The following is a 23,980-nucleotide window of genomic DNA, read 5'->3' as shown; positions in this document are numbered from 1 at the left end:
TAGTTGCTTGGGGGGCTTGAATTGGACATTCTCAGTACTTAACACCTGTGAAGGTGTTTTAGTGAGGGAAGTCCATATTCTTGGCAGAGGTCTGCTAGGATCTCTGCCGCCCTCCCTCTTGTCACTCTCCCCGCGACTACGAACATCTTTTTGGGGCTGGGGTGAGCTTGGTTGCGCTTGCTTTTCTGCGGAAGAAAAACTTGTTGGCTGCAACCTGGACCATACAGAGTTCTGTTTGGCCCTCTTCTCTTTGCTGCGCGGTGATTCAGCCTGATGCGCTCTTTCTCTTGCCCTATCTTGGGCAATCTGTTTTTCATTTCTCGCGAAGACTCGCGATGCTTCCATTAGTTTTGCCCAAGTGGTGGGCATACCATCTTTGCTTACGAGAGCTCGGCGGAGTTGATCACTGAGCGCGCCTTGTATAAAGGCCACGCGCAGGAGCTGCTCAGTTATACCCCCGATTGCCAGGGACTCCTGATTGAAACGAGTGATGTAATCTTCAATCGTTTCATCATTCCTGCGTACGCAGTGCATGATGTCATCAGGATCGCGCGTGTGCCTGCGCTGCTGTACGAAGTGGGCTTGGAACTTTTCTAATAGTTCCTCGAACCCATCAATTTGCCCAGTCGGCAAGCTCTCGAACCATACCCGCGCTGCGCCCGTGAGGCAGCGAGCAAACATATGACACCATGTTGGCATCGTCCAGCTCTCTAGGTTTCCCGTGTTATAGAAACCTTGCAAAAAGTCATCTGGATCTGTTGTGCCATCATATTTGCCCAGACCACTTGGCATCTTGGTCTTGTGCTGGATGGGAGCCTGCGCGATGCGCGCAGTAAACTTTGAGTGTTTTACCAAGATGGCTGGTCTGTAGGGTGTGGTTACGTCCACTTGCCCTCTGACCGGTGGGCTGTATGGCATGTGTAGATCCAGATCTGCTCTGGCTCCAGGCGCCATGTTCACAGGCGCGCGGAGCTGTGAGCCTCCTGCATGAGTATCCCGTGTCTTCCTCATGCTATGCACTTCTTCATCACTGAACTCAGTCTGTGCAGTGTGAACAGAATGTCCCTCTTCCGGGGCGCGCGGCCTTTTTGTAGTCTGCTTATCAAACGCTTGCCTTTGTGTTTGGTCGGCTAGCTTTTTCTGTTTGACCATCTCATTATACTTTTCCATTAGACGCCGCTGCTCGCTTATGAGCCATTCTTTAGGATCATTAGCTTCATCTTCTGGACCCATTGGTCCCTTTTGTTTTGCGCCGGCAAGATTTTGTAACGTGAGATCGTCTGGAGGAGTTTCAGTCTGCCCGTGAGGAGTTGTGATGAAGGGACGGCTACTGGTGGGGCGCGTAGAATTACGCGGCCCCCTCAGGAACTGCTGTCCCTCATTAACATCCCCACGTTCAATATCCTCCAGAACTTGATCAACGTTATGAACGCCAGAAACCATGGTGATTGATTTTTTTTTTTTTGTAGATCTGATGAGATCTGATTGCCGTTTGTTTACCCACGGATGGCGCCAATGAAGAAACGTGGATCTACTCACTGGTAGCAGATCTACTTTCCTCGGGTGTGATTATACTATTTCACCGATGGTTCGTCTGGATCAATGTTCTTCCACCTACAAAAAACGAACAGCGCCGTTACTTACCCCTCAGAAAGGGACAGAGGGGTCCTCTTTGGGGTAACCCTCCGGCGTGAGAATAAGTATGTGTAGGAGAAGATAATAATGTGAGAGTAAGGGAATTGGGAGAGTATTGCTTAATAGCTGAATACTGTATGTTACTCTGTATGATTATGTGATTGTCTTTCTGTGTATATGAGAAAGTAACTGACTAGAGCTGTCTGTCAGTGAATGTAATTGAATATGCTTCAATGTGAATCAATGTCTGTAACTGTCAATGATTGAGTATGAATGTGTCCATCAAAGTGGAGTTGATGCTGTATTTATAGTGCTAGGGTTTCCACTGATTGGGCTCAGCCTCGTTGGCCTCCTCCAATCGCACTGCGCCACGTGTCTTCTGGGACACCTGGCGCTTTCTCGTTGGTTGTAATCACGTGGAAGCACATGTGTCATGCTGAGTTGTCAACCTTTCATTTGGCAGCTGTCAACATCAGCATATTCTCATTCCTTAAAAAGATACCTTCTGGAAGGTTGTCTGACGTGCATAATCAAGGTTGCCCTAATCCTGATTTGGATAAGGACGAGGTTGATTATGTGCATGTGTGATATGCGCCCATCCTGAGGATGCGCGAGGTCTTCTCTTTATTCTCACGCGCAGATGTGATACGCACAAGCATGTAATACGCGTCACGCGCGGATGCCCCACACGCAGCTGCGCCATGCGCAACTGCGAATTGGGTGGGCATGTATGATGCGCGAGCATGTGATATGCGCCGCGCGTGGATGCGCCACGCACGATGCGATATGCATAAGCATATATGATGCGTGAGCATGTGATACGCGCGAGCATATGTGATGCATGAGCATATGTGATGCTTGAGCATATGTGATATGTGCAAACATGTGATGCTTGAGCATATGCGATATGCGCTGTGCTCATAAGTTTTGGCTTTGTGCCTTGACAATTATCTTTGATCTCTAATGTCTTGTATATATCTTGTGGGTTGACCCGCCCCGCCCGATGTTGAGGCGGGTACATACCTCTTCAGTATGGATTACCAAAGAGAAAGGAGTTCAGGAACACAGGAGCGCGAAGTTTAAAAAGATTAACCGTTACTTTCTAGGTTTAAAAGACATTTTGTTGATCTATAACGAATTAAAAGATTTAATGATGTATATAAAATGCTAGGGATTTATAAAAAGTCAAAAGACGGCTGGGTTTTCTTAATTATGTCATGAAAATTTCTCAATGTTTCTAGGTTGAACTGCTTGTTAAATTTTTTCAATAAAAATTGATCGTGCCATTCTATATGGCAATAATATATTTTTGTTAGTAGATAACAAGTCTTAGGTAGTGTTTTTTGTGATATAACGGAAGGAGTTTTGGTAGGGCAATGAAACGAAATCAATTTTTACACAGGGAGTCTCATTAATTCACTAAAAACATGTCAAGTATATCCTCTTTCTTCAATTTTGCCTTCTCATCTTTGTTGAGACAGAGGGTGAGATGAAGGGGGGGGGGGGTGAGAGATAGATAGAGAGATACGGATATGATATAAAGAGGAATGGAGAGAGAGAAAAGGGGGGGGGGGTAGAGTGAAAATTAGGGTGGGTGGAGAGATACAAAGAGAGGGAGAACGAGATAGGGCATAGACGGAGACGGGGGATGAGGATAGATAGAGGAATAGAGGTTGAGAGAGAGAGAGAGAGAGATAGAGAGAGAGACAGTAAAAGGATTGGGGTGGGGGTGGGGGAGGACAACGAGATGGGTAGAAACACTCTCCCCCCCCCCCCCCCCGCGCATGTTGAGTTGAGGGAGTTTTCTAGAACACGGTGAAAACTCTGATAGTATCAATTTGATTTGTTAAGATGTTGACAGGGTATTACGCTATCAAATAAAAAAAGAAGTGAACAAATGCTGGAAAAAGAAAAACAATCATATGAATTTTAGAAACCAAAGGAAACAAAAACCTAAAAAAATAAAAAGAAAAAACAAATAACCTATAAAACTGACATGGTTATGAACTGCAAGAAAGAAAGGGAGAACAAATCAAATGGGTTTTGAACCCATGATTTGCTCTCTTTTGTTGCGCATACACCATAGGTGAACAACCAACCCATAAACATGTCCATTTGTTTAATTCTTAGATCAGGTTTTATATATAGTATAAAACAAAGGAAGTCGACATCGCTTCTAAAATGCATCCTTTAGAGTTTAGTATGTACTATAATTCGTAACAATCCGGCCTCGAAAACTTTTAATAATCAGATTTTGGGTTGTCATATCTAACTAATTTACAAAAATTGTCGTGTGTTGGTTGACATATACAACTCATTTAATTAAACAGGTCGACTCACCAACCTTTATCATTAAAATGTCAACTTGCTAGCCCGGTCAATCCATTTTTTTACAACCTAAAAACTTGATTACTACACATTTGACATATTTAAATAAATGGATTAATCGGGTCGTGTTTGTGGGATTAATAGAACATTAAAATTATTCAATCCACCATGCAGATACGATTACATTACACTGGACCACTGGTAATGGGCATTAGTCGATGTCTCATGTCACCTCCTGCTTGCGACTTGCAAGTTACAAGTTGCAACCCATTATTTGCATTTTTGGTTTCATAAGGTTTTACCAGGCTCCGCATTGGAGCCCAATGCATGTCTTCTGGGCTATTATGGGTGATTCAGTATTTTAGTTTATTGGAATTGGGCCTTGGTATTTTGATAATATCTCGTGCTTTTCTAGAGGAAGAAAAATGTCCATAGTTCAAAGCTGATTAAAGTATAAAATATAAATACTTTTATAGACATCTAATTTAATGAATATTTGAAAATGAAGTGGAATGAAGAGTATATCGATTTGGATCTGAAATGTTTGTCAAACTTAGAAACAAGATTTTGATGCTTTCTCAACTCGAATAAACCGAATTAGAGTTATGAACCAACCTAACACGACCCGACCAGACCAAAACCTCTTTGATTTGACGAATCTGATGGCTTTAGTACATTTCTCTCGCTTGTTTTTAACATAAGAAATATACTTTTTTCCCTTTTATAACCACAACTTACACACTTTTAAACTCAACTCCTAAATTAGTCAACTTTTAAAACTACAGGACTTGAACTCTCATCATTTGAAAAAATAAAAACAAAATTTTATCCAACACACTGATACCGGCTAGACCAAATTCCCTTTTGTACATAAAAAACTTTGATATTTTTAAGATAAAAATCAGCCATTAGATTTCACCTCATACAAACAACCAATCTACACAATTCACTTTTCCAAATAAAGCTTCAAGATTATTTGGCAAACATTCGGTTACTTTTACCTGTTTTCTTTTCCCAAATCCACTACCCGATTCATAAGGGGTGGTGTTCTCAAACTACACGATTCACTTTCCCGAAGGTATCCCTTCACCCTTAAAAAGGTTGACATGAAATAGAATCTAATTCAAAACTAATTTTACAATATAAAATATATTATAAAAGTTAAAAGCAAGACTAGCTTATTGTTATTGTTAACGAGCTAAAATTTAAGCTTAAGTATAGACTTAGTTTCTAAAGAAACTGATTGCGATGTTTACATTTTAACTAATAATTCTCAATTGTATATGTAATTAAACTTTAACATTAATGCTAATTTTATGATTTGATTATATCATGTGAACTCATTTGTAAATAGAAGTGGGATATAACCTCTAAACATAAAAAAATAGTACTTATCTTAAAATGTTACACAAGTAAGCCAATGAGCGAGCTTACATCAGCAGATTAGCTCAAGCTTGACTTATTTACAAACTTAGCTAGCTCAGTCTTCTAACATACTGATTTCGATCAAGCTTAAAACAGCTATTTTACAACCCTAGTTTTAAGTCATCAAAACTATAAATTCCTAAACTTGGAATGAGATCGGTACCGAAATCACAAAATTTTGATAACGGTACCATTACCAAACAGGGTATGTTACCCGCATTTCATACAAAATTCTATAAAATACCTACCGAAAACTTAAAAAATTGGCATCGATTCGTACAAAAAACGCTCATCCCTAGCCTAAACTTGACTCATCCAAATTTTCAAACACATTAAACATAACCATAATAACTGTCAATTCTCGAAAATTAATATAAATTGAAAAAAAAAGAAAAAGAAAAAAAATCAACCAAATCCTACACTGGGCTCATATTCTAGGTCAACCAACTCCTAAACTGAATGAATATTATTATTAGTCTACCTGCAGGCCTAAGACTACTTTGCAATCCATCATTTCTTCCTTGATACATACTGCACGTTAACCCTCCAGATTCAGTTGAATTAATTATGAGTATGTTAAACCCTAACCACAGGCCATCAAGAAACCCTGCATTAGATCACCATCTACCTCCAACCACCAACGGATCAACATCATCATCATCATCAACCAATGCTCACAATTCGCGTAAAAAATGGTCCAATCTGCTACCTCTATTTCTAGTGTTAGTTTTCATAGCCGAGATCAGTTTCTTAGGCCGATTAGATTTGTCCAAGAATGCCGATCTACTTAATTCCTGGACTGAATCGTTCTATCAGTTCACGACTTCTTCGTTTTCGGCTTCTTCGCTTGATATCGCCGATGATGATCCGATTTTGGGGGTTAATGAAGCCGTGGTGGATAGCTGTGAGGAGTGGTTGGAGAGAGAAGATGCTGTGGTGTATGCTAGGGATTTTAAGCAGGAGCCTGTGCTTGTTACTGGTGCTGAACAGGTATTATTATTATTATTTATCATCTTCATTGTTATTATTATTTGTGTTTCTAGGGTTTAAGAAATAGCTTAGTTTGATGAAATGATACTTCACAATCACACTTGTAATTTGTTCTTGTTGGACCTATACATACAGAAATTTGAAACAGTTATCCCCATAATTACAGGTGTGTGTAGTGTGTAAATAAAGAATATGAGAAATAAACTGTTTTGTTAGACGTCTAAGCTACATCTGATTTTGAAACTTCCTTGATTCAAAATTTGTTTACAAATTAGCGGTTTTAAAGTCATTTTCATGATGTTTAGCAAAGTTATGGTAGGGTCTGAGGAGGGTAAGCTGTAGACAGCCTTATTTCTACCCCGTAGAAATAGAGAGGTTGGTTATGGTGAGACCACGGGTCGATAGTAGTTTTGCATCAAGCCTTGGAGATAAGGCGCATAACACTCACCATCAGCCGATTGGTGCATGTACGTGATTAACCTTCCGCCACTTTGAACGTTATTTTTTCGAAATTAGGAAAATAACGTGAAAAGTAATGCAGTTTCACTTTTGCCCCCCCCGGAGGGCCCACACATATATACTTTGTATGTGCACACCAAAAACAGGGCGTTGTTTGGTAATTTGTGTATATGTAGAAAATACGGAATGCCTGATAGGTTAATTTAGGTATCGATAGGGTTCAAAAATCTTTGTTTATGTAGGATAAAATGTGTTTCTGTTTTGTTAGACATGTTAGCTATATCTGATATTAAAACTTTCTTGATTCAAAGTTTCTTTAGAAATTAGTGGTTTTTACTTTTTAGAAGGCGGTTTAAATATGTTTAGTAATTTGTTTCTTGAAGGAGTGGAGGTCGTGTGCTGTAGACTGCAAGTTCGGGTATGATAAGCAAAAGGCTGATGCTGCATTTGGATTGCCCAATGTAGCTGCTACACCTGGCATTCTTTGGTCGATGGAATCGGCTCAATATTATCCCGAGAATAATATTGCTTTCGCAAGACGGTGGGTAAGTACTATCTGAGATAACTTATTGAATAACCATATTAAAATGACATTGTGTCAACATTATAGTTTCTGTCTATTTCATTTTTGAATTATAATTTTTTGAGTGCTTATGAATATGTTGCTAGCAGTAAACAGGCGATTGTTAAAGCAAAATCCTATGGACTTTTGCTGAATTCTGTCATAAGTCGTTTGACATTAATTTTGCATGATTAAATGCCTTGACTTTTAAATTCTAACGATAAAGTCCATGCTCTTTATTATTAATATAAGAGTCGTTTTGCACATGATTAAGTCCCTATCCTGTGCTTTCTAGAGTTTATATTAAACGTCCTTTTTACATGATTAAGTCCCTAAACTTTTTAATTTGTATAGTTTTTATGTATTACACCCAATATTTTTTCAATTTGATTGCATTATAGTAGCTTTAATTTAGTTATAAACCCTCAAATTTATGCTTCAGAAAAAGAATAAACAGATTTATGAGCAACACATGCTATATGTGGAACATGAAAATTAAACCTTTCTAATCAAGTTGGAGTATAGTTGACCGTCTATATATCCCATGTTGTATATAGTTTCGTTTCTTGTTATTTTTTAATTATATGTTCATATTCTCATATTTTTGCTGGCTAACCTCTCAAAGATCAACCAATGATTTATTTAGTCAATCTGTTTGAGTTTTAACATTAGTTTTTTAATTAAATTTAAGTTAAAAGACAGCACTAATGTTGAAGGTGATGTGTTTTGGTAACCATCTAACTGTCATCTAGTAACAATCTTTGTCAGTTGTTTGATTTTATCTGTAAATTGCTGATGTGATGTGGAACTGCTTGATTACATGACATGCATATACTACATATGCAAAAGTGCTAATGTGAATAACTAAAAATAAAATTTTTATACAACTTTGATAAGTTAATATATTTTCAAAAATTTTATATTTAAATTTAAGGCAGAATTTGATCCATGTTCTTGCAAAAGTTGGAAATTACAATGCATCTACAGCATGTTTTTGACATGTATTAACTTCCAACTTTTGCAAAGACATGAAATTGCCACTACAAATTACTTATTAGACGCTACATCAGATACCACTTGGCATATACATATATAATAAAATGGCAAATAAGACCATTTCAGCAAATTTTGAATGATCAGCAAAAACGAACTTAGTTTCTATTTCAAGCAGTTTGTATATAGTAAACACGTGGGAGTAGTATACAAATGTTACCCTTTTGTTTTATGTGATTAATAAAATTTATCATGTTTCAGAAAAGGATACAGCATTGTTATGACAATCAGTCTCTCCTCAGATGTTCCTGTTGGTTATTTTTCATGGGCCGAGTATGATATAATGGGCCCAGTTCAGCCCAAATCTGAAAAAGCATTGGCAGCAGCATTTATTTCAAATTGTGCTGCTCGTAATTTCCGTTTACAAGCCCTTGAAGGACTTGAAAAGTCAAACATCGCAATTGACTCTTATGGTGGTTGTCACCGTAACCGTGATGGGAATGGTAAGCATATAGGTCTTTTTGGTTTTTGTAATCAGTAATAAGAGATTTGGGGAAAAGATTTATTATTCACAGCATTCAAAAAACAATATACACGATATATATAGGAAAAAAGTGTATATGAAAAGTGTGTGTGTGTGTGTGTCACACACACACACTTTTCAATTGTGTGTGTGAGAGAGAAATTTTCTTTTCAATTGTGTGTGTGAGAGAGAAATTTTAGTGTTTTAAAAGGGTAAATATGATTTTATGAAATTTAGAACGATATTTTTGATATAAATCCTAAAAGAAAATCAGGTACATATATCACTGTTTTGCTGTTTTGTTTTGTTTACTATAAAACTGGTTTTTTTGAATTATGTTTAGTGACTTAGTCAACTAAACTCATTTTGAATTTTTGATAATGATTTTTTTTTTTTCATTTCTTGGCAGTGAACAAAGTTGAAGCATTGAAGCGTTACAAATTTAGTTTGGCTTTTGAAAATTCCAATGAAGAAGACTATGTCACTGAAAAATTCTTTCAGTCCCTTGTTGCAGGTACATAGATGATAGATCTCATAATATTTATATGATTCTCATTTCTCTATTTTAGGCTAAAAATACCTACCTAGCAAATTACGTTTAAAATTAATTAAAATGATGTTGGTTGCTAGTTTGGCAATATTAGAGATTTGTAACAATTTTAGACTAAATATTTTTTTTTTCTAATAATGCATGATAATTGATTAAAGATAAATTGTAATTTGCAGGATCTATTCCCGTTGTTGTTGGTGCTCCAAATATTCAAGATTTTGCTCCTGCACCGGGTTCTATATTACATATTAAGGAATTAAAGGATATCGAATTAGTTGCAAAAACCATGAAACATCTTGCAGATGATCCCATTGCCTACAATCAATCACTAAGGCGAGTCGTTCATCATCATAATACATTTAAGAATTTGTAGTTTTTTTCAAGTTATAACATACGTCTTTTACAGATGGAAATATGAAGGGCCCTCTGATTCTTTCAAGGCCCTTGTTGATATGGCTGCAGTTCATTCTTCTTGTCGATTATGCATTTTTCTAGCAACAAAAATCCGTGAGAAAGAAGAAAGTTCGTTATCTCTCAAACGCCCTTGCAAGTGTGAACGAGGTGCTCAAACTGTATATCACGTCTATGTAAGAGAAAGAGGGAGATTCGAGATGGAGTCTGTTTTTCTAAGGTAAATTAAAATCTATTTTTATAAGATATTTTTAATTATAAAAACTGAAATTTCTTTTTGGTCATTAATGGGCAGGTCTGGAAACTTGACCATGGAAGCTTTAGAAACAGCTGTTTTGCAGAAATTCAAATCTCTAAATCACGAACCTATTTGGAGAAACGAAAGGCCCGAAAGTATAAGAGGTGACAAAAATGCCCTCAAAGTTTACAAAATATACCCGGTTGGCATGACACAAAGGCAAGCTTTATACACATTTAGTTTCAGAACTGGTACTGCGTTTATGAGCCACATAATAAGCAATCCGTGTGCAAAGTTTGAGGTTATTTTCGTGTAACTGAGTGCAACATAATCTGTAAACGTCACTTAGCGACTTTTGAGCTTATTTTTAGTACGGTTTGATAGTGTTTTTCTGGTAGCAAATAGTATGAGTGATGAGGGAGGATAGATGAATATGAAAATGAATATGAAACTCTTAAATGTGTTTTGTTTTCTTGTCATTTTCTACTATTTGTTATGTAAATTTGTGGTATTCGAGTTTTAACAGATTAAAAACCTCAAGTCAGTTAAGGACCGAAACCGGTTTTCCGTCGGTTAGGTCTTGAAACCGGTTAAGTATCAAGCCTGAGCCTGGCTAAGATCGAGATTGGGTCAGACTGGCCATAGGTTGGATATGGTTTTGTTAACATTCTTGTTTATTTTATATTATGTATTGTTGAAGCCATCTGTTTTTACTATTGGTAAGAATATTTTGTTAAAGATGTTTATAAATTTGATGTAGTGATGATATAAAGGTCTGTTTTTAACTTCTTTTTGTAAGGTATACTTTTAAACAATTTAAAATGATAAAAATTAATTGAAGGCAATTTAATCTCTAGTGATAGTAGTTCTTAGAGCCAGGGTGTAATGTTGTATCTAATCTAAGCTTCTTGCTAGTCTAGCTGTTATTTACTCAATAAGATTGATTGTTAAAAAAAGTTCTTAAAGAGTGAGAATTTGATTCTATTAGCCCATGTGATACGTTACGTGATCGTAAGATGAAGTGTGGCCACTTAGACATCACGACCAGGACACGCCTAGCCGACCATCCTTGGACCTTGGTCATTAGCTTGACCATGAGCCAACTCATGAGGGTGAGCGAGGGCTTAATTTGATGTCAATTTGATTCTATTTTTTTTTTAATTTTTTGGTCAATCAAAGAATACCTATTTTATTTATTTTATATTATTTAACATAAAACTTATTTTGATTTTTTTTCAAATAACTTTTGCTAGTTAGTTTGATTTATAAAAAACTAACACAGACATATTTCTCTCTCTTGAAAAGTATGACAAATTTTAACAAAAACAAAATTGTCTTTAAAAAGGCTTATCATTGGTCATTTAAGCGATTGACATGTGCTTGAACTGACTTTTAGATGACAAGTAATCGTTTAAAAAATAAATAATATTAATTATAAAATACATTAAAAGTAAAAGAAAAACACTCACCATCATTTACCATTACATGTGTTTAGTGATAGTGAAACTCATCTTGTCTACGTAAAATCAACACATTACATTACTTTCACTATCACTTACTATAACATAGTCTTCAATAATGGAGAGAATGAATATGAGGCTAGGATTTTATCTTTTGGATTGCATAAATAACTCGGGAGCTCTTCTAACTCTCGGATAAAAGTATCAGAGTATATCGTGATAAGTGAGGGAGAGAGACGTAATAAACGAGGTGGAGAGATGTGAGTAGTAAATGGGAATTGGGAAGTAATAATGCATTAACCATAGGGTTTGTTGCTTAGTAACGTGCGCGCGTAAATGTGTCATCCCCATGTGTTTAAGGGTTCAAATCCATGATGGACAATAGTGTAAATTTGAAAGTATGATTAAATGGGGTTGTGTGTTTGTCGTTCTAAAAAAATGTATTGTTTATTAGACCTAGGTGTTAACAGTTGAATGCCCTTACTATTAGCCTGGACTTGACAACAAGGAGTGTTATGTTCGTGTCAGGGCATTCAATACCCGTTGACTTTTTCAATGGCTAAGTGCTTTGAAAACATAGCTTGGTAGCACCCATCGATCTAGAGCTACATCACCATTTGATCCAAAGACACATTCTTCTGTTTCATTATATGGGAGTTGTTGCTAAACAATATGGTCTAGAGTTTGCAGCTCTAGATGTGTTGATCTAAGGGTTACCCATCAAATTCAAATATATATAATCTTATTAATTTTTTTTAGTTTTTATAAACTCAATTTTTCACAATTTATTACGGATAGGAGGAAATAGAGCGTGTGTGCGCTTAATATTTGATTTCATACTAATTATATCGATAACCAAGCTAAAGCGAAGGCGTTTAAAGCGAAACCGAATTACATATTCGATTTTCATCTTGTTTTCGAACAAAAATTGAATTGGGGTTTAAAACAATCTAAGTTCGATTGAAATCGAATAGCAAATATGGTTAGATAAGTTTTGCTCTTTAGCTCAATTTGATTATAGTTTTACTTATATGGTCCAACAAGAAACAAAGGTTATTCGTTTTTTCGTACGAAAAACCAAAAAGTGAACTGAATTTAAATGAGGTATTGAGTTCGGTTTTAAACTACTTAAATTTATTTCAGTTTTCGATTTCAATAAAAAAATGTAAATCAAATAAAACACCGTTCAAAATAAACCGAACAAATCAAAAATTGAATTAACACTCCGTGTATAGTTGTCTTAAGAGCATTCTTAGTCTGTCCAGTATAACTATGTGGGTGAGTTTTGTAAATTATAAAGTTTGGTTATGACTGGTTGTGAGTAGAGAAGAGAAAAAAATGTTATACGAAAAAGTTAAATTTGAGATTTCACTATTTATACCGTATAATTTTCAAATATTTTCCGATAGTAATAGTGAGTAGGGAGAGTAAATGAATAATAATAAAGGTATAAAATATATTATTTGATTTGAAAATAAAAGAGAAAAATAGAGATTTTAATTGTAATGATATGACTATGGATAAAAAATGGGTTGAGAATATTTTAAAGTATTACTTTTTACGATTTATTTTTAATATAAAAAATATTTAGTTGAGGATTGTTGTGGTTGACTATATTAGAAAATATAACCCGGTCCATTGAAGGAAAGGAGCACATGGTTTTTGGTGCGGCTTGGCTTGGCTCCCACTCGTGTGGGTGGGCTAGTGGCTGGCTGCCTCTTCCGTCTTCTCTAAAGCCAGACCACACGACCTCCTCAACCGTCACCTGCCAATGCCATTTATATCAATAAGACCATCAAATAATTACAATATTTTTATTAATAATAATATCTGTTCTTTTTCATTTTTTAAAACCTTGTATGTATATTCCTTTTTAGTACTCAACAAGTTGATACTTGCTTCTTACGCAATATTATAAAACATCACATATTTGCTCAAAGTATTATCCTTACGGCACTTGTAATATTTTTATTACCGGTATAGTTATCAAACTTTTAAATTATATTCCATAGTGAAAATTGCGATATTTCGAAGTCAAAATATGGTATTTTATAGTTTTATTTATCATAAGAAGTGTTTTTATTCCTCATCTTTGTGCCATAGCGAGGAATGAATGAGCATGCCAATCAATCATTGTTTTTTTAAAGAGATATATCGTAAGAGTAACATTCAATTAGTTATATAAAAGATGCCTTCACCAAGATATTTTAAATTACAACTACCATCTAGTTTTTTTTTTTAAATGTATTTTAAAAATATATTAAAAAAGCATGATTACAAATAATAACACACCAATAAATTACAAAATAACGCTAGAAGCAAGAATTACGACATCTATCGGAAAAAAAACAAGAACCTTGTAGTTATTTGTATACACGGTATAATATAATTGACACATCTCGTCAGTTTTGATAATGCAGGAGTGCCTTCAGTTATTTTACTTCTACCATTTTTTCATGTCATCATCATTATACACGACATTATATAATTGACACATCTTGACAAATTTCTAGAAATTCACTCTCTTCTTATGAAAAATGCACAACATTACATTCACTTCACGAGACATCATTGAAACCAGGTCATTTGTATATACATACATGTATACTTCACTTCAATCAATAACTTCAATTTACATGTTTAAGGAGGTGTGTTATGGGACAAAACTCAAGGGCGCCAAGAGACCACGTTGGCAGGCTTTAGCGTTAACACCCAACACTTCACAGGTGAAAGAGGTCAAAGAGCATTGCCCTTCTAGCCCTATTAGTTTAACGAGCGCTTATCTCACAAGACGTGATTTTTTTAATTATTAAGTAATTATGTATTTCCACCTTACTACGCAAACACCTTTTACATTTCAGAGCACCATAACACATCAAACTTGGTGTGAAATGTGAAAGCTCTCACCACGTACCTACGTGACGTCATACGTGGCCACTCCATATTCAAACATCCAATAACATATATCCTAATCATGCTTTATCAATTCATTTTTGCCCATTACTACTTCGCGCCTAATTCCTATATTAAACACATAATGTGATTAGGTTTGAATTAAGAGGCATTTGGCTAGTTCTTGATCAGTAAACCCGGCTAAAAGTTGAACGATATAAATAACTAGGAAAAGATAAATAAGCAAACATATATAAGACTAGTGTAGAGTAATGGTTTATGTCAGTCACGGTTTAAGTTACCGGTTTGAAGCCGAAGTAATAATGTTTATACCCAATATATCTATAATCCTAATATAAACGAAAACCACATTGAACTTAAAACTCATGAAAACTACTTCTAAACACATTTTTTTATTTTCTATTTTTAGTCATATTAATCTTTGTCATAACTAAAAAGTAATAAAAACAATGTAGATTATCGAAGTACATACAATATATACATATCTTGAGAAGTTACATATATGCATATTACGAGCTATGTATATGTATTTTCACGAACCATATATATTTCTTTTAACTTTTTTTTTTGGTTTTGGTAAATATTAAAAACATATAAAAGGAATGAAAAAACCAAAAATCAAGCAAAATTTTTAGAAGTGGTTCTAACGAATTTTAAAGTATCTCGTTTATTATTATTAACCATATGCTATCCATTGGTAATTCGAGACAGGTGTTATCTATTTTAACACACAAAACAATTTTATATATACTATTTAAAGCCCAACGTTACTCATCATACAATAAATAAAATAATTATATAAAAAACCACGCACTCGAAACGCTGACAACTAATTTAGGTAAGAGTTGTGATCCAAATTGTCCTTCTTGTTTCTACTTCTCATGTTTAACTTAACTCAACTTAACACACGACCCGACTCTTAATAATATCCAAGAGACACCACCCACCCCTAGAGGTGTTCAAAAAAACCGGTTACGGAACCGGTTTGGGCGGTTAACCGGAAAACCGGTTTTTTAAAAACCGGTTTTTTTAAAAACCGGTTTGACCGGTTTACGTAACCGGTTTACGTATCGGTTATACGTTTTGGAGCCAAAACCGGTTTTGTAACCGGTTATAAAAAAAACCGGTTTTTTTTAATAACCGGTTATTAAAAAACCGGTTAACCGGTTTTTAAAATAACCGGTTTATAGCCGTTATAAAAAAACCGGTTAACCGGTTTTTTAATAACCGGTTAACCGGTTAAACCGGTTTTCGAACGTTACCAAACGGCTTTATAGCCGTTTTTTTTTTTTTTTGCCCGTTTTTTTTGCCGTTTTTTTTGTTTTTTAACCCCCACAAACATCTATATATAGTTTAGGTTGGGTATTGGTTAGATCACACTTGATTATACAACTCCAAAAGCTCTAAACGTTTATTTCATACGCGATTATAACTCCAAACGCTCTTCTTTCGTAGTCGTTTATTTCATACTCGAGTATACCACTCTTAATTCGTTGTCGATTATCATGGCCTCCCAAAGTGCTGCTTCATCGGTCAACATGGGTGCCTCGAACACGGGAGAAACCGTCGTTCGGGTCATCCCCACGAAACGAAACCAAGATATTTGGCAACATTTCGACCTATGCGAAATGTCTAACGGAACCCAAAAAGCTAGATGCAAACATTGTTTGAAGTTTTATAACAAAGAAGCAAACTCCAGTTTAAGAGCTCATGTAGAAAAGCCCTCTTGCAAGGTCTTGAAGGACGAATCCGGAAGTAGTTCGCAGCCGGAGATGACGAATCAAGGAACGGTGTTTACGTACGACCTTGAAGCGGTACGTCAACAGTTTGGCAACTTTGTGATTCAACAATCACTTCCTTTCAACCACTTCGACAACCCTCAATTCACGCAGATGATGCAAAAGTATGTTCAACCACGCTACCAACACGTAAGTCGTTCGACCCTTAGAAGAGATATGCTTAAAGCATGGAAAGACGCTAAATCCGAACTAATTTCATACTTTTCAAACTTACAAACTGGTGTGAACTTAACAACGGATGTGTGGTCGGTACCTAATGGTTCGCCCGACTCATACATTTGTGTGACGGCTCATTGGGTTGACCCCCGGTCGTGGCAAATGATGAAACGAACCGTTGCGTTTCAATTGTTTGATTACCCGCACACGGGTAGAAATATTTTTAAACTCTTGGATAAAGTCATTCGACAATACAAGATTGAAGATAAAATCTTTTCAATATCGTTTGATAACGCGTCCAACAATACGGCCGCGGTTGGCCATTTAAAATTAAAGTATAAACCTATTTGTGATGGAGCGTTTTTTCATAGCCGATGCATTGCACATATTATCAACTTGGCCGTGCAAGATGGGTTAAACGTGATCGAAACGCAAAGAAACAATTTTAAAAGAATGTTACGAGATGTTTTTAGCAACAATAAAACATTTTCAAGATACAAAAAATTTTGTGATGAAGCTAATTGTCAATGGTTGGGGCCCAATTGGGATTGTCCAACAAGATGGAACTCGACTTGTGATATGTTTGAGAAAGCCATCCAACAAAAAGAATCACTAGTTGCGTTTCATCAAATAATGTCAAGTAGGGGTAAATGTGCACCGTACGATCCTAGAAACTGGTTATTGATTGAGATCGTTACGGAGGTTCTTCAAATTTTTAAATCTTGCACAACTAGTTTATCCGGGGTTTACTATCCAACAAGCCCCATTGCTTTACCAAAAATTGCTGTCATGTGCACAAAGTTGACTGAAATTCATTGTAGGGGTGCACCTTATTTTGATATGGGTGCAAAAATGAAAGAAAAATTTATAAAATATTTTCAACAACTACCCGCTGTTTTGACCTGTGCGGCTGCGTTAAACCCTTGCATCAATGTTGGTGGTGTTGAAGCTTTAATAGAAAAAATTTGTGATGAGCTAGGGTTAAACGACGATCAAAACCCCTATCATAGCCAAACTTTAAAGAATGATTTCAACACCACATTGGCAAACATGTATGATGTTTACCTTACAAAACACGGGTCGTCTTCCCAAATTCATGACTCGTTAAGAGCTGTTGCCCAATCCCAATCCCAAACCGACCTTGAAATGGGGATGTACTACATGATTTGGGAAGACGCCGGTAAACGTCAAAGGGTAAACACCCCAAGCAGTGAACTTGGAAGGTATGGTGGTACCAACTTTGTGAAACACATGACTCCGGATGAATTTAGAAGTCTTGATTTGCTGGCTTGGTGGAGAGGTAAGGAGGATGAGTTTCCGATCCTCGCCGCCATGGCCAAAGATTTACTAACGGTCCAAGCTTCCACGGTAGCTTCGGAGTCTGCTTTTTCTGTTTCTGGCAGGGTTATATCGATTAGGAGGACTCGACTCACTCCAGCAGCTGTAGAGATGTCGATTTGCTACAAGGATTACTTGGACTCTTTAGACAGGGCACAACATCAACGCTCACTCGAGGGGGAAATGGACTATGAGGCGGCCTTGTATGAAGACGAGGTCAATCAAGGACACATTCAACCAATGACCGATGAAGAAGCCGCGTACGACGATTACCTAAGGAATAGCTCGGGATCGGGTAGCGAAGAAAATGAGTAACAAACATCAACTTGTTAATGTAATCGTGTCTAAGCATTCTTTAATGTTTGTATTTTTGAGTTACGAATATGCGATAACGATTTAATGTTTGTATTTTTAATGTAAAAGCTATAAATGAAAGTTATGTGTTTTTAATCTTCCAAGCAAAGAATGCTAACAACGAAACCCTAAACCCTAAACCCTAAACCCTAAAGCAAAAAAAAAAAAAAAAAAAAAAAAAAAAAAAAAAAAAAAAAACCGGATAACCGGTTAGACCGGTTATTAAAAACCGGTTATAAAAAACCGGTTTAATAACCGGTTCTAACCGGTTTTTAAACCGGTCCAAACCGGTTTGGCCGGTTTGAGTTTTCACCATTAAAAACCGGTTAATAACCGGTCCGGTTATTAACCGAACCGGTTTTTTTCTGGATAAAAAAAACCGGTCCGGTTAATAACCGAACCGGTTTTTTCAAAAAAACCGATTTGTGCACCTCTACCCACCCCCTCCTCCGCCCTACAAAACCCACCCACCCTCTCTCTCCTCCATCACCCCCACCGTCTTCTTTCCAACATGCCATCTTTTTCCGTCAACTTCATCACACCCACAACCACAACTAAACTCAGTTCTACTAAACTCTATGCCACCCCATCGCAAACCACCGTACCAGCAGCTTCTCCGGCGGAGATAGCCGCCAACAGGCTGGAACCAAGAGTTGAAAAGAAAGGAAGGTATTATGTTTTAAAGGAGAAGTTTCGGCAGGGTATTAATCCTCATGAGAAGGTGAAGATTGTTAGTGAACCTATGAAACTGTTCATGGAGAATGGGATTGAAGATCTTGCTAAGATACCCTTTGAGGAGATTGATAAAGTTAAGGATACTAAAGATGATGTTGATGTTAGACTCAAGTGGCTTGGTTTGTTTCATCGCAGGAAACATCACTGTAAGAACATGTTTTAAGTTTTATTTTAACATCTTTTCAAGATTCGTTTTCTTTTTTTAGCAATATAAAGATCATGAATTTTGATTCAAAAACTGATCTGAATCGTTGATTATGGAATCTTTAGATCAAACTAGAATATACCCATTAATCTTTTATTCGAATTTTAGTTTTTTTACTGTTTTTAATTCTAGCTAGTCATCATTTTGTGGGATCATAAAGATCATAACTTTAGATTCAAAAACTGATTTGAATGGTTGATTCTGGAATCTTTTGATTTAACTAGAAAATACCCATTAATCTTTGATTCGAATTTTAGTATAAAGATTATAACTTTCGATTCGGAATCAAGAAAATAATACCTTCCGAATTTCGTAACTTTAAGTTATATTAATCTTTGTCATCAATGGGTTTAAATGTGTAGATGGTCGATTTATGATGAGGTTGAAGCTTCCAAATGGTGTGACAACTAGTGCACAAACTAGATACTTAGCTAGTGTGATAAAGCAGTATGGTGATCAAGGTTGTGCTGATGTCACCACACGCCAAAACTGGCAAATTCGAGGTGTTACGCTACCGGATGTACCCGCGATTTTAAAGGGTCTTGATGAAGTTGGGTTAACGAGCCTTCAAAGTGGTATGGACAATGTTAGGAACCCTGTTGGGAACCCGATTGCAGGAATCGATCCGTACGAGATTGTGGACACGAGGCCGTATACGAACTTGTTATCACAATTTATTACCGGGAATTCGCGAGGGAATCCCGCAGTTACCAACTTGTAAGATACTTTGATCTTTAAGTGTTATCTTTACTTTTTGGTTGTGAAAAAGATATACATTTTGACCTTTTTGAATGCCTTTTCTTTTGTAGGCCAAGGAAGTGGAATGTGTGTGTGATCGGTTCACATGATCTTTATGAGCACCCTCATATCAATGATTTAGCATACATGCCGGCTACTAAGAACGGTAGGTTCGGGTTCAATTTGTTGGTAGGGGGTTTCTTTAGCCCAAAGCGGTGCGAAGAGGCTATACCTCTTGACGCGTGGGTCCCAGCCGAAGATGTGGTCCCGGCTTGTGGAGCGATTCTCGAGGCTTATCGGGATCTTGGTACGCGAGGGAATAGGCAGAAGACTAGAATGATGTGGTTGATCGATGAACTCGTATGTCATTGTCTTTAAATTTGGTTTTAAACTATAAAATTTCAATTCTGAAGGGCCTCTCTTGCTAATTTTAGTTTCTTCGGGGTGCAGGGTGTAGAAGGGTTCCGGTCGGAAGTGGTCAAGAGAATGCCCGAACAAGCATTGGAGAGATCATCTACCGAAGACCTCGTTGACAAAAATTGGGAAAGAAGGGATTTATTTGGTGTGCACCCACAAAAACAAGAAGGTCTTAACTTTGTGGGCATTCACATTCCAGTTGGTCGAGTCCAAGCCGACGACATGGACGAACTAGCACGGTTAGCCGATGAGTATGGCTCAGGAGAGCTACGGATAACCGTTGAACAAAACATCATAATCCCAAACGTGCCAAACTCAAAAGTCAAAGCTTTACTTGACGAGCCACTTTTAAAAGAAAAGTTTTTACCCGAGCCACCTATTTTAATGAAAGGGCTAGTAGCTTGTACGGGTAACCAGTTTTGCGGGCAGGCTATAATCGAGACAAAAGCTCGGGCATTGAAGGTTACAGAAGAAGTGCAAAGACTTGTTTCTGTAACCCGTCCAGTACGAATGCACTGGACTGGGTGCCCAAACACGTGCGGGCAAGTGCAAGTGGCGGATATAGGGTTTATGGGATGCATGACTAGGGACGAAAATGGGAAAGTCGTCGAAGGGGCGGATGTTTTCGTAGGGGGCAGAATTGGAAGTGACTCGCATTTGGGGGATATTTATAAGAAGGCCGTCCCTTGTAAGGACTTGGTGCCTTTAGTAGTGGACATTTTGGTTGAGAAATTTGGTGCTGTTCCAAGGGAAAGAGAGGAGGTGGAAGAATGAAAATAATATTGGTGTAGGGGTAACATGTGTACATCTAAACAAAGTTGAGGGACTAAAACTGAAAGTTGTAATATTGCCTTGAGGTACGGTAAGTTTAAGTTGTTCAAAGGTCCACACGTATATCTTTTAGTTTTTTGATTGAACAAATGTAATAATAATATGTATAAGTGGGCAATCCACCTATACTTTAGACTATATAAGTGTCTCCCAATTTCTCTCTCATTAATAAAAATAAATTTTACGTGTAACTTTTTATTTTATTTTTTAGTAACACAAAGGGTCTACACAGTTGATCCGGTTTACTAGTCTTGAATTGTCTTCATTTGGGCCAGTCAACTATGGGCCAATCTATTGAACCGACAAACTGGATCGGTTTTAGATTGGGTTTACAAAAACAATAGTCCATCAGTGAAAGCCGATTCATGACAGAAACATGTTATTTCTACAAATACATGACAAAAATAAGTTCATCATTGAAAACCGATTCACGTGTGACTGAAACCCTCATGAAAGTGACATCATTGAGTTTGTATGATGGTAGAGGAAAATGACGATAAACACATGACAAACATAACTGGTTTCGGTCCCTAGATTCCGGTTTGACGGTTTTTTAATGGTTTGGATCGTGTTGATTATCAAGATTATATGTAGCTAAGCTGGAGTTTATGGATGGTTTAATAGAAGTGTATAAATTGCATGTGTTGTAGAATTTCCACTTGTTAACCTAAAATAAGTGGTCATCTCAACATACTATAGCTTGGTTTGCCGGTTTTAATGGTTTGAATTGAGTTTTAAAAGAGTCGAAACACTTCATGTTTTGAAGTTCTCGAGTCATACATGAAAGAAAAGGTTACAATTTAGCTTTATAAAAATGGTTTCGACTGGGTTTGAAGTCGCTCAAAACCTCTTGGTAGAAATTATTCTTTTTGCAATAAAGTTTTTGTAATATTATTTTCTAGAGAATATCTCACAAAATAATAGGCAAATAATGGGTAACTGACAGGAGGAGAGTCCCGACCCGACCCTACAATGCGTCCATTTTAACCGGTTTTATAAACTGCCTCTCCATTTTGTTAAAGTTAAACATAAACTACTAAAATAAACGTTACTCATTGGGCTAATATGGAAAAAAAAATCATAAATACATTTGTTTGACAACTCATAAAACAAATTAAATAATAGTATAAAACTTGTTAACTTAAAGTTTATTCAAATGGATTATCATCACCGAAGACCTTGTTTGTCTCAACCATCTACTCGTTGTTGCCACCTCCACCATCATCGCCACCACCGACCCCACTATCATCATTAACGAGGGCGCCACGCCGACACGTTCGCTGCCTCCACAATTGACCTGTCGCCACCAATGATACCACCGCTAGCATCGTCACCACCGACACCAGGGTTACCTTTTATCTCAATCAGAATCACCGCCACCAACTTCTGGCATGGCCACCACCAACACCATTGCGTCCATTTCAATCTATTTTTTTTATTAAACAACCAATTTCAATTTAAATCCATTTTGCCCCAAATTAATACCTTTATAAGATGACTTGTTTTGACTTAACCTCATTGTACTCAAAACATGTATTAGCGCGAACCCATTCTAACATGTCACATGACCCCACCCTACCCGCCATCATTTGCCGAACCTAACTCTAAGTTTGAAAGTGTTTAAACCATTTTCATTTGTAACATAGTGCCGTCTAGAAACAGATGATGCAATTGGAGAATGCATTTAGTGCAGTGTTCACTTTGTTGCCGTCTAAAATCCAAACTAATAGCGGGTGCAGTCCTCTCTCACATTACAATTTGTTCAATTAGTGATATTAACAATAGTTGTTTCCTGAGTAAGCAAATTAGCGTATTTAAATCATCATATTTCATTTATAACTTATAAATGCTCTCATAAGGAGTATGGATAACAATAATAATAAAAAAGCCGAACATTTCTAAACAACTAACAGTATAACAGCTACATCAATTATAAACAAGTTTTTATAAGCAATCACAAACATCCCTAGTTAACCATTGTCAACATAAAAACTAAATGAAACTTTTTTTTTCTTCACAAACTTCAATATATGTAGTTGGCAAAGCAATAAAATTGTTTTATAAACATTATATGAAGGAATTGAGGGGACCGATGGTTGCCCATACGGTCTTAACCCCGTACCCGACATCATTTTCATGGATAGGTGGCCTACTAACGTCCTTACGAGTAAAAAAGCTATGATCGTTTTAACGAGATAATAGTACTAGCTCATGATTATTTATTTAAATGAATTTATGTACGTTTAGATCCCGGAACATATTTTCCCCACTAAATTGCCGAAAACTCATTGCCATTTGAACATGGGTTGCATATGCTTGGGTGTAGAAAAAAGGTACTCTTGACAAATACATGAAGAGGAACATGCAATGCACCATACTTACTAATTATCAAATTAATATATATATCTATTATCCTTTTCTTTTATATACTAAAAGGTTTTGCTATCTTGTATACCAAGTATTAGTAATTAAAACATATAATAATGTTCAATAATACAGGATTCCAAGAGAACCCAAAGGTTATGCTACCTTGTATCATGTGTTACTGCATGTGTGTGTTATGAGTGTGTGTATTGGTGTTATGTGTATGTGTATGTGTATGTGTATGTGTATGTGTTTAAAAGTGTATGCGCGTGTGTATATATGTGATATGTATGTATATGCGACACTAGCGTATATATCAACTTTATAAATCAACTTACATTGTATTCAAAATACTAAATATAAATTATATTACATTTGTAGCTAGACATTGAGAACTATATATCTATTCATTTCTAATGCTCATAGTAGACAAACGATATTACTTCACACTATTTTATTATTAGACAGACAAGCTTGGCATTAGTTGTAGATAAATATATTACATTTTCAGATATTACACATTAGGATGGAAAATGAGTAATATAACACAGCGACG

At 36.5% G+C, this 23,980-nt stretch overlaps 2 protein-coding genes across 2 annotated transcripts; both read left to right on the top strand.

The window, feature by feature from the left end:
• Nucleotides 1–5,955: 5,955 nt before the first annotated feature.
• Nucleotides 5,956–10,752, top strand: LOC143602962 (glycoprotein 3-alpha-L-fucosyltransferase A-like). The gene is made up of 7 exons (XM_077079914.1): nucleotides 5,956–6,378; nucleotides 7,221–7,378; nucleotides 8,654–8,895; nucleotides 9,325–9,429; nucleotides 9,642–9,798; nucleotides 9,872–10,096; nucleotides 10,172–10,752. The coding sequence occupies exons 1-7, from the start codon at nucleotides 5,956–5,958 to the stop codon at nucleotides 10,428–10,430; spliced, it is 1,569 nt and encodes a 522-aa protein (XP_076936029.1). The 3' UTR covers nucleotides 10,431–10,752.
• Nucleotides 10,753–18,577: 7,825 nt separating this feature from the next.
• Nucleotides 18,578–21,095, top strand: LOC143602960 (ferredoxin--nitrite reductase, chloroplastic-like). The gene is made up of 4 exons (XM_077079911.1): nucleotides 18,578–19,015; nucleotides 19,437–19,791; nucleotides 19,884–20,172; nucleotides 20,263–21,095. The coding sequence occupies exons 1-4, from the start codon at nucleotides 18,646–18,648 to the stop codon at nucleotides 21,001–21,003; spliced, it is 1,755 nt and encodes a 584-aa protein (XP_076936026.1). The 5' UTR covers nucleotides 18,578–18,645; the 3' UTR covers nucleotides 21,004–21,095.
• The last annotated feature ends 2,885 nt before the right edge of the window (nucleotides 21,096–23,980 follow it).

Source organism: Bidens hawaiensis, unplaced genomic scaffold, assembly GCF_021521415.1.
Source record: "Bidens hawaiensis isolate Kalapana, Puna unplaced genomic scaffold, B.hawaiensis_p1.1 tig00060233_1, whole genome shotgun sequence".
Classification (NCBI taxonomy): Eukaryota; Viridiplantae; Streptophyta; class Magnoliopsida; order Asterales; family Asteraceae; genus Bidens; species Bidens hawaiensis.
The sequence above is the reverse complement of the archived record's forward strand: the minus strand, read 5'-3'. Positions and strand labels throughout refer to the sequence as shown.